The 16,608-nt window shown below is 40.7% G+C and overlaps 1 protein-coding gene across 2 annotated transcripts in view; it reads left to right on the forward strand.

Moving 5' to 3' along the window:
* The window catches only part of CFAP300 (cilia and flagella associated protein 300), a 38,862-nt gene extending 32,876 nt beyond the window's left edge, over positions 1-5,986 (forward strand). The window contains exons 6-7 of one of the 2 annotated variants that reach the window (XM_055272907.2): positions 3,603-3,669; positions 5,470-5,986. In XM_055272907.2, the coding sequence (XP_055128882.1) occupies positions 3,603-3,669; positions 5,470-5,598 (196 nt within the window). In that variant the 3' untranslated portion in view covers positions 5,599-5,986. The remainder of the gene's footprint in view (positions 1-3,602; positions 3,670-5,469) is intronic. The other variant, XM_055272908.2, reaches the window with a different exon arrangement.
* Positions 5,987-16,608: the final 10,622 nt, after the last annotated feature.

Below are 16,608 nucleotides of genomic sequence, written 5' to 3' on the forward strand. Positions count from 1 at the left end.
GCTGGAGTGCAGTGGCGCAATCTCAGCTCACTGCAACCTCCACCTCCTGGGTTCAAGGGATTCTCCTGCCTCAGTCTCCCAAGTAGCTGGGATTATAGGCACACGCCACCATGCCTGGCTAATTTCTTTATTTTTCGTAGAGACGGGGTTTTACCATGTTGGCCAGGCTGGTCTCAAAACACCTGACCTCGGGTGATCTGCCCACCTCAGCCTCCCAAAGAGCTGGGATCACAGGCGTGAGCCACTGCGCCCGGCCTATTTTATTTATTTTTTATCTTTTTATTTTTTTTGAGACAGGGTATCTCTCTGTTGCCCAGGCTGGAGTACAGTGGCACAATCTCGACTCACTGCAACCTCTGCCTCCTGGGCTCAGGTAGTCCTCCCACCTTAGCCTCCCGAATAGCTGGGATCACAAGCATGCACCACTACACCTGGCTAAGTTTTTCATATTTTTTGTAGAGACAGGGTTTCACCATATTACCCAGGCTGGACTCAGGTGATCCACCTGCCTCAGCCTCCCAAAGTGCTGGGATTACAGGTATGAGCCACTGCGCCCAGTCAGGTCCTTGTTTTTTAAAGTGTGCAGAGTTACTTAGAATAGTCTGGACACCCCGGAGTTTAGAGTCAATATGGGACTGATCCTCAGAAATAATCGCAAATGACATTGACAAGAAACAACTATATTATGTCCAAACCATTAATATAATTACACTTTAAAGAATATTATATGGATATTATGTTTCTTTATCCTTAAAAACCATGGTTTTCAGAGGATGGAGTTAGTGATGGATAAAGATCTGATATAATGCAATTATTAGTAGAATGCCATAGAGCACTATCACTTGAAATATCAGTATCACTTTATATTTCCTGTTCCTTTTTTCTTAAGAGATACAGGACAAGTGATAACTGTACTTTCTTGCTAGGCCTATAAAAAATTAGACAAATGATTTTAGAGATATTTTAAAGTAATACTAATATAGGATCAGAGGTAATAGAATAATATGATTTCTTTCTATTAGTAACTAACATCTAATAATGTACAAATGGTGGTTTCTTTCTAAAACAATACACTTGTTTTTGTTTTTGTTTTTGAGATGGGAGTCTCACTCTATCACCCAGGCTGGAATGCAGTGGTGCAATCTTGGCTCACTGCAACCTCCGCCTACCAAGTTCAAGCGATTCTCGTGCCTCAGCTTCCCAAGTAGCTGGGACTACAGGCGCATGCCACCACAGCCCAGCTAATTTTTGTATTTTTAGTAGAGGCGGAGTTTCACCATGTTGGCCAGGCCGGTCTGGAACTCCTAACCTCAGGCGATCTGCCTACCTCGGCTACCCAAAGTGCTGGGATTACAGGTGTGAGCCATGTGAGCCACCATGCCCGGCCAATATACTTGTGGCACATGTTTATATGTGTTAAGTGATTGTTCTAGTATCAAATACCAAATTTTCCTCTAAACTGATTTGATAAACACTTTTACAAAGTTTTTTCTTTCTTCAGATTTTTAAATGGAAATAATTTATGTATAGTAAAATGAATAAATCATAAATATACACACAATTTGGTGAATCTTTATGTATGTTTATACCAGATAACCACCCACAGATCAATACTTAGAATTAGATATAACCATAGATATGTTCTTTATATTGACCTAGGTGATTATGTAGGTGCATGCAAAGTATTTTATGTATAGTGGTTATAGTCATCCCTTGGGTAAGCACAAAATCTTAAAAGTAGTATTCAACTTTTAAGCAGTATGTTGAGCAATAGAGAAATCAAAAGAAAATGAACTTCACCTATGTCATAGAAATATTTGGAAATCAATTTAATCCTGGGTTTAAGTCTAAATGAAATATCTAGTAGAGATGAAAACCACCTAAGATTCTTGAACCCTGAAATGGCTATGGCTGGTCATCCCCAAAAGATACACAAGCTCAACCACACATACACACACACCGCTCAAACTGAGTCTTCCTTTTTCCTCCTCCTCCTCCTTCTTCTCTCCCTCTCCCAATTACTTTTACATATGTAGTAGATGGAGAAGCAATACTTACACCTAAAAAAGTAGAGAAGAGGGTATCTTCCTTTAAATTTTACCTATACATGTCACACATTAATAATACCTTTGATACATATGTATTAAATATTTATAGAGTGTATAGGTCTGGGATAAGGAGCTGAGGTGTAACAGAAAGATGACTGGACTCTGAGTCACCTGTATTCTATTCCCAGAAATACCACTTTTATTTAGCTTATCTTAATTATAGCATTTAGCTTCTTTAGTTATATTGTCCATAAAATTGACAAAATAATGCCTACCTCAATGAGTTGTGTGATCTTTAAATGAGATAATGTATATAAGGGTATTTTGGAGGCAGGGTGCAGTGGCCATCACCTGTAATCCCAGGACTTTGGGAGGCCAAAGCAGAAGGATCTCTTGAGGCCAGGGTTTCAAGACCAGCTTGGGCAATATAGCAAGACTTTGTCTCTACAAAAATAAAAAATAATAAAGTTAAAAATTGTGTAAAAAATGTTTTACAAACTGTAAGGCATTATAAATATAAGGTGTGTGTATATTTATTTATATGTCTGTAACAAATTATAAATATATATCTGTAGCTTATTTTCTCAATCCTTAGTTTGCTTTCTCACTACACATTGCCATAGGAAATCTTTTGTGGGGAGAGTAACTGAAAGAAAGCTACTGAAAAAAAAATATTTTTAATATGATATAACTTAGCAATATATGATTTAACAAATAGTTGTTTGGGTTTTTGGGGGGTTTTTTGTTTGTTTGTTTGTTTTTGAGATAGAGTTTCACTCTTGTTGCCCAGACTGGAGTGCAATGATGCAATCTTGGCTCATCGCAACCTCCGCCTCCTGGGTTCAAGCGATTCTCCTGCCTCAGCCTCCCGGGTACCTGGGATTACAAGCTACGTTTTTGTATTTTTAGTAGAGACAGGGTTTCTCCATGTTGGTCAGGCTGGTCTCGAACTCCCGACCTCAGGTGATCCACCTGCCTAGGCCTCCCAAAGTGCTGAGATTACAGCCATGAGCCAGCGCGACTGGCCAACAAATAGTTTTTATATACATTATCTCATTTGATTTTCATATACTGAAAGGAACATATTATTCCCAATTTACATGTGAGAAAATTGAGGCTCAGAAAGGTTAATCCTACTCAAAGTGAAAGAATAGGTCAGTGGCAGAACTAGCATTTGTATTTACATTAAGTCTTCAGTCTAGCATGCTTTTATCTACCCCATATGGCTGTTTACACTTCAGTCTGATTTTTACAAATCCCTATTTGTCCAATAATTGTCTCTGTAGCCTGGGAAGGTAATTTCATCATCTGAGTCTCAGACTGACCTTAAACCTTCTAACTGTAAGATTCAATTTTCTGCTATTTCAATTCAGTTGACCTTGCCCATTCTTGGATGAAGCCTCAGATGCCATTTTTTCAAACCACTTAGTTGGGTAGTATGTATTTCCATGTTCTATATGAAGAAGAACACTTAAATACTAAAAGGGATCACTACTGAAATGTATATGCCAATGCCTATTATATATTAAAAGCACTTTTTCTTCCTTTTTTTAGTGTTCGAAAGAATCCTCAAACCAAGAAAATACAAATTACCTCTTCTGTCTTTAAAGTTTCAGCCTATGTAAGTGTGAGAGAACTTTTGCAACCAAAGAATTTAATTACTTTTTATTAATAGAGTTGTTACAACTGGAGTTAACAATCAGGACAATGTTATGCCTAGGAGAAAAGACAATGTTATTTAGAGTTTTGTTAAAATTAAAAGTTGATAGAGTATGCTTTTGTTTGGAGAACAGTTTGAACTTTTTTCCCTGGCTTCCTTTCTGTCATCTGTATCTAATAACATTGCCTACTTATTTTAGAGCTAAATCTGTGACTCAGATGGAGTAGAACACTGTTCTCTTAGTCTGTCAAACCATCATTTATAGGGCAGATAAATAAGAATGCCATAAATGTCGCCAGGCCTGGTGGCTCACACCTGTAATCCCATTTTGGGGGGCCGAGGCAGGCAGATCACGAGCTCAGGAGATCGAGACCATTCTGGCTAACACTGTGAAACCCCGTCTCTACTAAAAATACAAAAAATTAGCTGGGTGTGGCGGCACGCACCTGTAGTCCCAGCTATTAGGGAGGCTGAGGCAGGAGAATCGCTTGAACCTGGGAGGTGGAGGTTGCAGTGAGCTGAGATCGTGCCACTGCACTCCAGCCTGGGCGACAGAGCGAGACTCCATCAAAAAAAAAAAAAAAGAATGCCATAAATGTGTCTTTATACATAGAATCTGGTACTTGAATTTCAGTATTATACAAAAGATATTATTACATTCAAAGCAGTTTCTAAGTATCTTCATTCGATCACTTAACAAGTATTTATTAAACATATACTGTGTATCAGCTATTGTGCTGGGCTAAGTCACAGTGATAAACAAAAGAAACATAGTCCCCACCCCGTGCAGTGGCTCATGCCTGTAATCCCAGCACTTTGAGAGGGCAGATCACTTGAGGTCAGGAGTTCGAAACCAGCCTGGCCAACATGGTAAAACCCCATCTCTACAAAAAATACAAAAAATTAACCAGGTGTGGTGGCAGACGGCTGTAATCCCAGCTACTTGGAGCCTGAGGTATGAGAATTGCTTGAACCCAGGAAGCGAAAGTTGCAGTGAGCCGTGATGGTACCAATACTGTACTCCAGACTGGGCAACAGAGTAAGACTCCAACTCCAAAAACAGTTAAAAAAAAAAAAAAAAGAGAGAAAACAAAGATAGAAAATTGCTAAATATAAAATTTTTGCAATATTAGCACTTTAAAAGCACTTTTTTTAAATGATGGGATTTGTCTTGGGACTATAAATTCCTTAAAGACAAAAATTATGCATGTAAGTATAGTACATATGTATTCCTATCATAGTAGACTGTGCTGTCCATAAATATTTTAAATCATTAGTTAACTGCCAATTTATTGTCAAAGATTTTATCCATGTTTCCTGTTTTGACAGAAAATACATAATAGGCAAATATGTTGATTATCACTTAAATGTAGTTGTATACTAACTAATTTAGGATTGGCCGGGCGGGGTGGCTCACACCTGTAATCCCAGCCTTTTGGGAGGCCGAGACGGGTGGATCACAAAGTCAGGAGTTCAAGACTAGCCTGGCTAAGATGCTGAAACCCCGTCTCTACTAAAAACACAAAAATTAGCTAGGCATGGTGGCACATGCCTGTAATCCCAGCTACTCGGGAAGCTGAGGCAGGAGAATCACTTGAACCCGGGTGGCAGAGGTCACCGTGAACCAAGATCGCACTACTGCACTCCAGCCTGGGCGACGTAGCAAGACTCCATCTCAAAATAAATAAATAAATAAATTAATTAATTAATTAATTAAATAAAATAAAAATAAAAATAGTAATTTAGGTTTGTCTTTTTCAGGATTCTGCTGGTATGTGCTATCCTTCAGCAAAGAATCATGAACAGACATTTTCTTACTTTATTGTGGATCCTATCAGGCGTCACCTTCATGTTTTATACCACTGTTATGGTGTGGGAGACATGTCTTAATGCTCTTTCAGATTATGTACCTCTACTATTTTTTATTTATCATTTTTCTATCTTAATACTAACTCATAGATAGACATATACTTTGCAAATTAATTCAAGAAAAATGTAAGGAGCCTACTTAGAGCAGAAGAAAGCAAACACCAAGATGCCGTTTTAAAAATTTGTGTGGAATACTAACTGGGGATCAAATTTCATCCATAATAAAATCTATACCAAAAAAGTTATGGAATTTTTACAAAAAGTTACAAGGAATTAGAAATCTAGTTCATATTTGTTGCATTGTGATTCAAGTGAATCCTCACCTTTCCGTGTATTTTAGTTTATAAGCTAATTAATTCTGGATTGAAAATGTAGCAGAAAACTAAACATTTCTACCACTGATCATTAATATGAATTGTTAGTTTATTTAACTTCTTTCATTTAATTACATTTCTTCATTGCACAAGCGTTTACATCTCTAAAGCTAGGCAAAGCATAACAATTCTTTTGCTTCATTTGTTCCATTTAAAAGCCTCAATAAAAAAGTAATGTTCTGGGGCCTGGCACAGTGGCTCACGCCTGTAATCTCAGCACTTTGGGAGGCCAAGGCAGGCGGATCACGAGGTCAAGAGATCGAGACCATCCTGGCCAACATGGTGAAACCCCGTCTCTACCAAAAGTACAAAAATTAGCTGGCTGTGGTGGCGTGTGCCTGTAGTCCCAGCTACTCAGGAGGCTGAGGCAAGAGAATCACTTGAACCCAGGAAGCAGAGGTTGCAGTGAGCCGAGGCTGCGCCACTGTACTCTAGCTCTGGCAACAGAGCAAGACTCCGTCTCAGAAAAAAAAAAAAAAAAAAGATTCTGAAAGTAGTCGTAAACTCTTTTATCACATAATAAATTAAAACTGCAGCTGTCCCACAGCTAATACAAGAGCTACATGTAAACAAAGAAAGTTGCCTGATGGCATTAATAAGTTGTTCAAAGAGTGAGAAGCAGATTATCTTAGTACTGTTCCTTATTTCATTCATAGAATGAATGTATAACCTAGATTGTTTTTGGTTTTTTTGGATGGCAAAAATCATTGACATATATCCCATGGGTCATGGGAAGCCTGTAAGAAATGTTGAGGCTTGAGGAGGAGCAAGTTTGAAAGATGTGTTTCTGTGTTGTGGGATAAAGATGATAATCTTGGACTTGAACCTGGATTTGAATCTGGAATGCAGCTGCCAATTTGGGTATAGAGCTCAGGAGAAAGAGTATGTTTTACTTCTAATACCTAACACAATGCCTTGGCATATTAAATGTTTATTGAATGAATAACTACTTTCCAGATATCCTCATAATACCCATAGATTTTTTTAAATTACATAAAAACATAAAATCAAGAACTGAAATGTCTGTTTGCTACCAGCTTTGCTGCTTACCTCACAGTTCCCTATGACCTGGAGACCCTTTCGATCAATCAAATGGCCAATCAGTAATTCTTTTTGAATACCAATTCTATGCAAGGCACTGGGCAGTTTACTTTGGGGAAACATACACTCCCTATAAACCTATTTAGGAAGGTAATCTTTAAGAGTGTGACTACCAATAGTGATTGTTGCATGAATTCAGAGATAGAAGAGATCACTCTGAACTAAGATAGGCTTAGTCTGGCTTCTATGGAAAGACTGGTGGGATATCAGCAACGGAAGAGAACAGCAGTTGAAGGGAGTGCATGATGTGGCAAGGTACTCTGGGCTTGGCCCTGGGATGAACATCCAGAGGCAAAAGATGGGAAAGTGATTCTGAGGAATTGCCACTATTTTTTCTCAGCTCTAAAGGTGGAGGTAGATAGGACCTTTGAGGAAAGATTGCTCCATTGTTTTGGAAAAATCATTTGATGACTCATTTGTGATTATGCAAATTATCAGTATTATAAGGCATAATAGAGTAGTGATAAAGAGTTTGGGCTGGGCTGTCAGGTTGCCGGGATTTTTTAATTTGCCATTACTTGCTGTGTGACCTTGAGCTGGTTACTTAACTCTCTGCGCCTTAATTGTCTTTTCTATAAAATGGAAAAAAATAATAGGACTACCTCGCAGGGCACGGTGGCTCACGCCTATAATCCCAGCACTTTGGGAGGCCGAGGCGGGCAGATCACGAGGTCAGGAGATCGAGACTATCCTGGCTAACACAGTGAAACCCCAGCTCTACAACAAAATAACAAAAAAAAATGAGCTAGGCGTAGTGGTGGGTGCGTGTAGTCCCAGCTACTCGGGAGGCTGAGGCAGGAGAATGGCATGAACCCAGCAGGCGGAGGTTGCAGTGAGCTGAGACCGCGCCACTGCACTCCAGCCTGGGTGAGAGAGCAGACTCTGTCTCAAAAAAAAAAATAAAGATAAATAATAATAATAATAATAGGACTACCTCATAAGTTCCCTTTTTTTGGAAAATTGTATTAATGAATACATATGTTGGTCTTTGAATGATGCCAGGCACATAGTTTAAGTGCTCATGAATTTTGGCTGCATTCTCTACTAAGGAAATATGAAGAAAAAAAAGAGAAACAGTTAAGTGTCTGCATAATAATGTAAAAAGCTGTCTTCTTGGGGCCAGAATTGCTTTTATATAGATTATTATCAATTTGACTGGAGAGATGGGAAAATTGGTTTTTCCTCTTTGGAGGCCCCAGAGAATGTAGAGGTCCTGAGCACAGACTCCAGGTATTTCTTTGGCAGCATTTGCACACTTGGAACTATTTGCTCAGCTATTTGTTATAATTTGTTTAATATCTTTCATGAAAACAAGTACTGTGTCCATTTTGTTTACCTTTGTGTCCACAATGCCTAGAACTTGAAAGACAATACATACCCATTCTCTGACTGACAAAGTACTGTTGGTAGAGAGAAACTGGCCTTTGAAGTACAACACTGGAGAGTGTGGAAAGTGAGGGAGGGGGAAAGGTTGGTGCTGAGGGTTATAGATCATCAGCATGGAAGCCTCCTCTGCAGGGGCTGAGCTGGTGGACTCTAGCAGCCTTTATACCTACGTGCCCACCTTAAATTTACTGTACAGTCGTCCCTCTAGTTATATTTCAACCTTTTGTTAAATTTTGCCAACTATTATAGTCTGGATTCATACTGTAGTCTGGATTTAGCTGCCCAGCATGGGATTAGATATGCAGCCCAGGAACATGCCTGTGGCAAAAATTGTCCCTAGAGAGCAGCAGCCGCAGCCTGTAGAAGCCAGCTTTGTAAAAGCAAACTGTGACCAACTGAGAGAAGAGGGGTTGTCTGGAGTGAGACAACTGGCCATGGTGACAAGTGACCACAGAATGGCTTTCTGAGACTTTCTGAGAGCATTCTTCAAAAATTTCAAAAGTAACTTAAAGAAGAGGGGTCTTGCAGAATTGTAATTTGGACATTAAAAAGAGGAACCTAGAGAAGTTGGGATATTTAGATCACATGAGCAAAAATAAATTCAAAGATACAAAAACATAAGGTGATTTGGGGGGACATGAGTACATTTGAGTAGTTAAAACTAATAAGTTCTGTTCCGGAGTTCTGGATAATAACAGGGAAGATAGATTACTGGGGACTTGGTCACTGAGAGCTGTGGGCACAAAGCTAAGAAATTTAAATCTTTTAAGTAGGTGATGTATAGCAATCATTAAGGACTTTTAAATAGGGGTAGTAGCATCATGAAAGTGATACTCTAGAAAGATTAGTCTGGCAGTGATAAATTGGGGTGAAAAAAGTCCAAAGTCCAAAGATCAAAAGAGGTACATAGTAGTTGTCAAAGCACAGAATTAACTGAACTGAGCTCATAGCAATTGTAACATCTCAAGGCATCATGAAGTATGGGACAACAGAATGCTCGATAGAAAAAAAAAAAATCAAATATGGCCCAAAAAAGGGTAGCTGACTGTGTGAATTATTAAATTTTAGTGTTTGAGGTACTAAGAACTGGGAAGTGGAAACTGTGGTAGGAAGCTGTGGTCAGAGAAGGAAGCTCCCTTGTCCGGAGTTCTCCTTGTATTCAGATTCACAGGTCTGTCATCCTTGTTCCAACTCATCTGCAACCAGCATTGGTCCTTAAAACTTTGAAAACTGGTCTGAAGGTTCTGGAAACTCACTGAAGGCTTCTTAAGGAAAACTATCTACCCTGAAGGCTTCTCAGTCATCCAGTAATCAACAAGAATTTGTAAAGAAGTGCCGTTCATTCTCATGCATGCTACAGGTGCTTTTTTTTTAAGTCGGAGTCTCGCTCCATCACCCAGGCCGGTGGCACGATCTCAGCTCACTGCAACCTTCGCCTCCTGGGCTTAACCCATTCTCAGGCCTCAGCCTCCCGAGTAGCTGGGGCTACATGTGCGCGCTACCATGCCTGGCTAATTTTTGTATTTTTAGTAGAGATGGAATTTCGCAGTGTTGGCCAGGCTGGTCTTGAACTCCTGACCTCAAGTGATCTGCCCACCTTGGCCTCCCAAAGTGCTGGGATTACAGGTGTGAGCCAGTATGCCCGGCCCCACAGATGCTTATTGATTACCTATTATGTCCTGGCCACTTTTGAGGCACTGCAAATACACCAATTAACAAAAATTTCTAAATTAGGGAGGTTACATTCTAGTGCCCATAACTGTGTTAGGTGCAATGAGAAAGAGAAAGACTCAATTACTCAAGAAAGTTGGTCTTGTTGGAGACATAAGGCATTCATATATGTTAGTATTACCAATAGTGCAAGACAGCATGTAAGTATCGGATGCCTAGCAGAGACCGTAATTGCAAAAAAACTTCAGGAGAAGAAATCATGCCTGCGCGAAGTAGTCAGGAAATTCTTCAAAATACATCTGGGAGTCCTATTAGATAATGTTTGTGAAGAAACCAAGAATGGGGAAAGGTACCTTGAAGAAAGGCAAAAGTTAAGGAAGATTAAACCCACAGGCAGAAGTATATTTCCAAAGAAACCTAAAATAAAGTTTTGTAGGGATTTCCTTGTCTTTTTCTCCCTTGTATTAACCGAATGGTTAAAATATTATTTGGCGACAAATCAGATTACCTATTTATTTCTATTTTATACTAGCAGCATTGTCTGACATTAATAACAGGAACAATCTAGCACCCCTTGTAAGTCAAAGGGTGTGCTTATAATTCTGGAAGTAGAAAGACAGTATTATTGGGTTTTTTTTTTTTTTTTGAGACGGAGTCTTGCCCTGTCACCCAGGCTGGAGTGCAATGGCATAATCTCGGCTCACTGCCACCTCCGCCTCCCAGGTTCAAGCGATTCTCTTGCCTCAGCCTCCCAAGTAGCTGGGATTACAGGCACCTGCCACTGCGCCTGGCTAATTTTTGTAGCTTTAGTAGAGACAGGATTTCACCATGTTCGTCAGGCTGGTCTTGAACTCCTGACCTCAGGTGATCCACCCGCTTCAGCCTCCCAAAGTGCTGGGATTACAGGTGTGAGCCACCACACCTAGCCTGTTGTTATGTTTGTTTCTAGTCAAAGTTAGTGCTTGACATGTCTTACTTTATTTAATCTTCTCAACTACCCTTTCAAAGTAGGTTAAGTCAGTAGAATCTTTGGGGTTATAAGTGAAAGAAAATTTGATCCAAATTGTCTTAAGCAAAAAGTGAATGTATTAGCCCACATAACTGAAAATCCCATAGTAGTTTGGCTTGCTTTTTGGCCTGATTTAATGCAAGACCCGTTTTCTCTCTCGGTTCATATTCTCTCTGTTGACTCCATTCTTAGTGTCTTTCCATGTACAAAAATGTTAGTATACCTGGCGGGGCACAGTGGCTCACGCCTGTAATCCCAGCACTTTGGGAGGCCAAGGTGGGCGGATCACAAGGTCAGGAGATCGACACCATCCTGGCTAACACGGTGAAACCCCGTCTCTACTAAAAATGCAAAAAACTAGCCGGGCATGGTGGCGGGTGCCTGTAGTCCCAGCTACTCGGGAGGCTGAGGCAGGAGAATGGCGTGAACTCAGGAGGCGGAGCTTGCAGTGAGCCAAGATGGTGCCACTGCACTCCAGCCCAGGCAACAGTGCGAGACTCTGTCTCAAAAAAAAAAAAAAAAAAAAAAAATAGTGTACCTAGCATACATCCTGTCAGTTCAAAAAACCAGTGGGAAAATAACACCTATCTCAAGATTCCCAAGAATCTCAACAAAAATCCCATCTTGTCCCAGTGGCTTAAGTGGGGTACCTTGACCATCTGTTAACTAATCCCTGTAGCCTTAGAAATGCTATTGGCCACATCTGAGATACATACTACTCAGCCAGAGGTGGAATCAACAACATGACAACCAGATGAAAGGAGTAGTGAGAACCCTAAACTCAAAATGAGGAACAGTTACTAGAATTAGAGGAGCAGCACTGTATATGAGCAGCATTGCCTGACATTAGAAAAGGAGTAAGCTAGCTTCCTGCATCAGTCAAGGGTGTGCTTATAGTTATGGAAGCAGAAAATATGCTATACATCCAAAAAAGTGGATTACCAAGGTTCTATTACATTTCCACTTTATATGAGGAGGCTAAAACTTAAAGAGGTTAAGTAATTTGCCGTAGGTCACAGGACAAGTGATTGCTGGGTCCAGGATTTGAACCCAATTTGGTCTCACTCCAAAGTAACAAATGGTTTACAATCCTGGCTTTGCTTGAGAATAATGAGGGAAGCTTTTTACAAACTGAGATGCTCCTCAACTTATGAGGGGGTTATGTCCCAATAAACACATTGTAAGCTGAAAATACCAGAAGTCAAAAATGCATTTAAGACACCTAACATACCAAACATCATAGTTTAATCGAGCCTGCCTTAAATGTGCTTAGAACACATATGTTAGCCTACAGTTGGACAAAATCATCTAACACAAAGCCTATTTTACAATAAAGTGTTGAATGTCTCATGTAATTTATTGAAAACTGTACTAAAAGTGAAAAAATGATGGTTCCATGGCTGCTTGAAGTACAGTCCCTTGGCCGGACACGGTGGCTCACGCTTGTAATCCCAGCACTTTGGGAGGCCGAGGCAGGTGGATCACGAGGTCAAGAGATCGAGACCACGGTGAAACCCCGTCTCTACTAAAAATACAAAAAAAAAAATTAGCCGGGCGTGGTGGCGGGCACCTGTAGTCCCAGCTACTCGGAGAGGCTGAGGCAGGAGAATGGCGTGAACCGGGGAGGAGGAGCTTGCAGTGAGCCGACATTGCGCCACTGCACTCCAGCCTGGGCGACAGAGCGAGACTCCGTCTCAAAAAAAAAAAAAAAAAAAAAAAAAAAAAGAAGTACAGTCCCTATGGAATGTGTATCACTTTTGCACCATTGTAGTCAAAAGATCTCAAGTTGAACCATCATAAGTTGGGGACTGTCTGTATAGATGACTGATCTCTACTTCTACCTCTGGTGATTGAATCAGTTCTGTAGTGGGTTCCAGATATTGCTTTTTTCTTTTAAATATGAAAAAAGTGCAGGGAATACATAACATACCCTCCACCCAGATTTGACAGTTAAAATGTTACCATATTTAACATTTTTAAATTAAAATTCTTGAGATAAATGTAGATTCACATGCAATTGTATGAAGTAATACAGAGAGATCCTTTGTACACTTTGCCCAGTTTCCCCCTTAATGGTAACATTGTACAAAACTGTAGTGTAATATCATAACTAGAATACTTACATTGATACTCACTGATCTTATTCAGATTTCTCCAGTTTTACTTATACTCATTTGTGCGTGTGTGTGTGTGTGGTATGTATATTACTTTCTATTCAGTTTTATTACCTGTGTAAGTTTCTCTATTCACTAGCACAGTCGAGATAATGAACAGAGGCTGGGCACAGTGACTTACACCTATAATCCCAGCACTTTGGGAGGCCAAGGCGGGAGGATCACTTGAGCCCAGGAGTTCAATACCAGCCTGGGCAACGTAGAAAGACCCCACCTTTACAAAAAATAACATTTAGCCAGGCATGGTGCTGTGTGCCACTAGTCCCAACTCCTCGGGAGGCTGAGGTAGGAATATCACTTGAGCCCAGGATGTTGAGGCTGCAGTTAGCCTTCTTCGTGTCACTGCACTCAGCCTGGGCAATAGAATGAGACCCTGTCTCCAAAACAAATAAAAATTTTTTTTAAAAAGGCAGGGTGCAGTGGCTCATGCCTGTAATCCCAGCACTTCAGGAGGCAGAGGCGGGTGGATCACTTAAGGCCAGGAGTTTGAGACCAGCCTGGCCAACATGGTGAAACCCTGTTTCTACTAAAAATACAAAAATTAGGCATAGTGGTGGGTGCCTGTAATCCCAGCTACTAGGGAGGTTGACACAGGAGAATTGCTTGAACCCAAGAGGTGGAGATTTCAGTGAGCCGTGATGGCACCACTGCACTCCAGCCTGGGCAATGGAATGAGACTCCGTCTCAAAAAAATAAATAAATAAAATATAAATAAATAAATAAATGAAAATAAAAAGATAATGAGCAATTCTAACACCACAATGATATCTCACATTACCTTGTTATAACCACAGTGACCTTGCTCCTGGCCTTACTTCAGATTTTCTTGAAGTTTTTACTCACAAACCATCTTCCTCCTTCCCTTTCTGGAAATAACCAATATCCTGAAGCCAGTGGGCATCCTTCTCCTGCATATATATATATATATATATATATATATAGCTGATATTTGTTATATTTATTTATTTATTTGAGACAGGGTCTCACTCTGTCAACCAGGCTGGAGTGCAGTGGTGCGAACACTGCTCACTGCAGTCTCAAACTCCCAGTCTCAAATAATCCTTCAACCTCCCGAATAGCTGGTACTACCTGACTAAACCTCCCGAGTAGCTGGGACTACCTGGCTAATTTTTTTTTTTTTTTTTTTGAGACGGAGTCTCACTCTGTCGTGGGATCTCGGCTCACTGCAACCTCTGTCCCCGGGTTCAAGCGATTCTCCTGCCTCAGCCTCCCGAGTAGCTGGGTTACAGGCACCTGCCGCTGCGCCTGGCTAATTTTTGTATTTTTGGTAGAGACGAGGTTTCACCATCTTGGCCAGGCTGGTCTTGAACTTCTGACCTCATGATCCATCTGCCTCAGCCTCCCAAAGTGCTGGGATTACAGGCATGAGCCACTGCACCTGGCCTTTTTAAAATTTTTCAAAGAGCGAAGTCTTCCTATATTGCCCAGGCTGGTCTTGAACTCCTGGCCTCAAGAGATTCTCCTGCCTCAGCCTCCCAAAGTACTAGGATTGTAGGTGTGAGCTACTGTGCCCAGCCCTTCTGTATATTTTATACTTTTACTACATATGTTTCTATTAACATTATATACTGTTATATATATTATATATTATACTGTTTTAAGATTTTTGCAAACTTTTATTACTCAGCATTTTTTCAGATTTTGTCTGTGTTGTTACAAATAACTCCTGTTTATCCTTTCTTTTTTTTTTTTTTTGAGACGGAATTTCGCTCTTGTTGCCCAGGCTGGAGTGCGATGGCGTAACCTCGGCTCACTGCAACCTCCGCCTCCCAGCTTCAAGTGATTCTCCCGCCTCAGCCTCCGAGTAGCTGGGATTACAGGCACCTGCCACCACACCCGGCTAATTTTGTATTTTTAGCAGAGACAGGGTTTCTCCATGTTGGTCAGGCTGGTCTCAAACTCCCAACCTCAGGTGATCTGCCCGCCTCAGCTTCCCAAAGTGCTGGGATTACAGGTGTGAGCCACAGCTCCCAGCCTGTTTATCCGTTTTAACTGGATGGCCTTACCATATCTATCCATCTCCCTGTTGTTAGACATGTTGGTTGCATGAATAACACTGGAATAAATATCCTTGGGCATATCTTCCTCTGAAGTGTTCTCTTTTTTCTTTTTTTACAGATGAGGGCTTTCTGTGTTGCTCAGGCTGGGCTTGAGCTCCTGGATCTCTAGGCTTCTATCTGATAGAACTGTTGGTTAGTAGGGTATATTCAGCCTTACTAGATATTTACAACTTGCTCTTCAAAATGATTGCACAAATTTATGCTCCCACTACTGATGTAAGAACTCCCATTTTACAACTTTCTAGATAACATTTAGTATATGTCAAATCTGCAATTTTTTTCAATATGATGAATGTGAAATGGTATTGTTTTTATTTTTATTTTCATTTTGAGACAGGGTCTCACTATGTCACCCAGGCTGGAGTGCAGTGGCACGATCTTAGCTCGCTACAGCCTCGAACTCCAGGGCTCAATCAATCCTCCCATCTCAGCCTCTTGAGTAGACCACAGACACACACCACCATGCCTGGCTAATTTTTGTATTTTTGGTAGAGATGGGGTTTTACCATGTTGCCCAGGCTGATATCAAACTCCTGAGCTCAGGCGATCCGCTCACCTCAGCCTCCCAAAGTGCTGGGCATGAGCCACCATGCCCAGTCTGAAATGTTTTTTGTTTGTTTGTTTGTTTTTGAGACAGAGTTTCACTCTTGTTGCCCAGGCTGGAGTGCAATGGCGTGATCTCGGCTCACTGCAACATCCACCTCCCGGGTTCAAGGAATTCTCCTGCCTCAGCCTCTCCAGTAGCTGAGATTACAGGCATTTGCCACCACACCTGGCTAATTTTGTATTTTTAGTAGAGACGAGGCTTCTCCATATTGGTCAGGCTGGTCTCGAACTCCTGACCTCAGGTGAACTGCCTGCCTCGGCCTCCCAAAGTGCTAAGATTACAGGCATGAGCCACTGCGCCCGGCCAAAATAGTATTATTTTAATTGCTCTAACTTGTTTATGAGATAGCGCATTGTTTTGTATATTGCCCTTTAAAATGTGTATTCATTCTTGTTGGCAACTGCAGGGTTGGGAATGACTGCTCTACTCTCTACTCCTTCTCTGGTTTAAAAAACCAGAGAGAAAGAGAAAGAAAAGAATAGATGAAAACAAAAGAACAAAGGAAAGAATAAAAGGGAAGTATTCTTTTACAGTGAAAGCTGCATTAATTAGCTACATTTAGTGCCATATTTAGCAGTGTCCCAATTGGTAAATTCTAGTAGCTGGTAAACCTGATATCCTCTAATGT

Source organism: Symphalangus syndactylus, chromosome 3, assembly GCF_028878055.3.
Source record: "Symphalangus syndactylus isolate Jambi chromosome 3, NHGRI_mSymSyn1-v2.1_pri, whole genome shotgun sequence".
NCBI lineage: Eukaryota > Metazoa > Chordata > Mammalia > Primates > Hylobatidae > Symphalangus > Symphalangus syndactylus.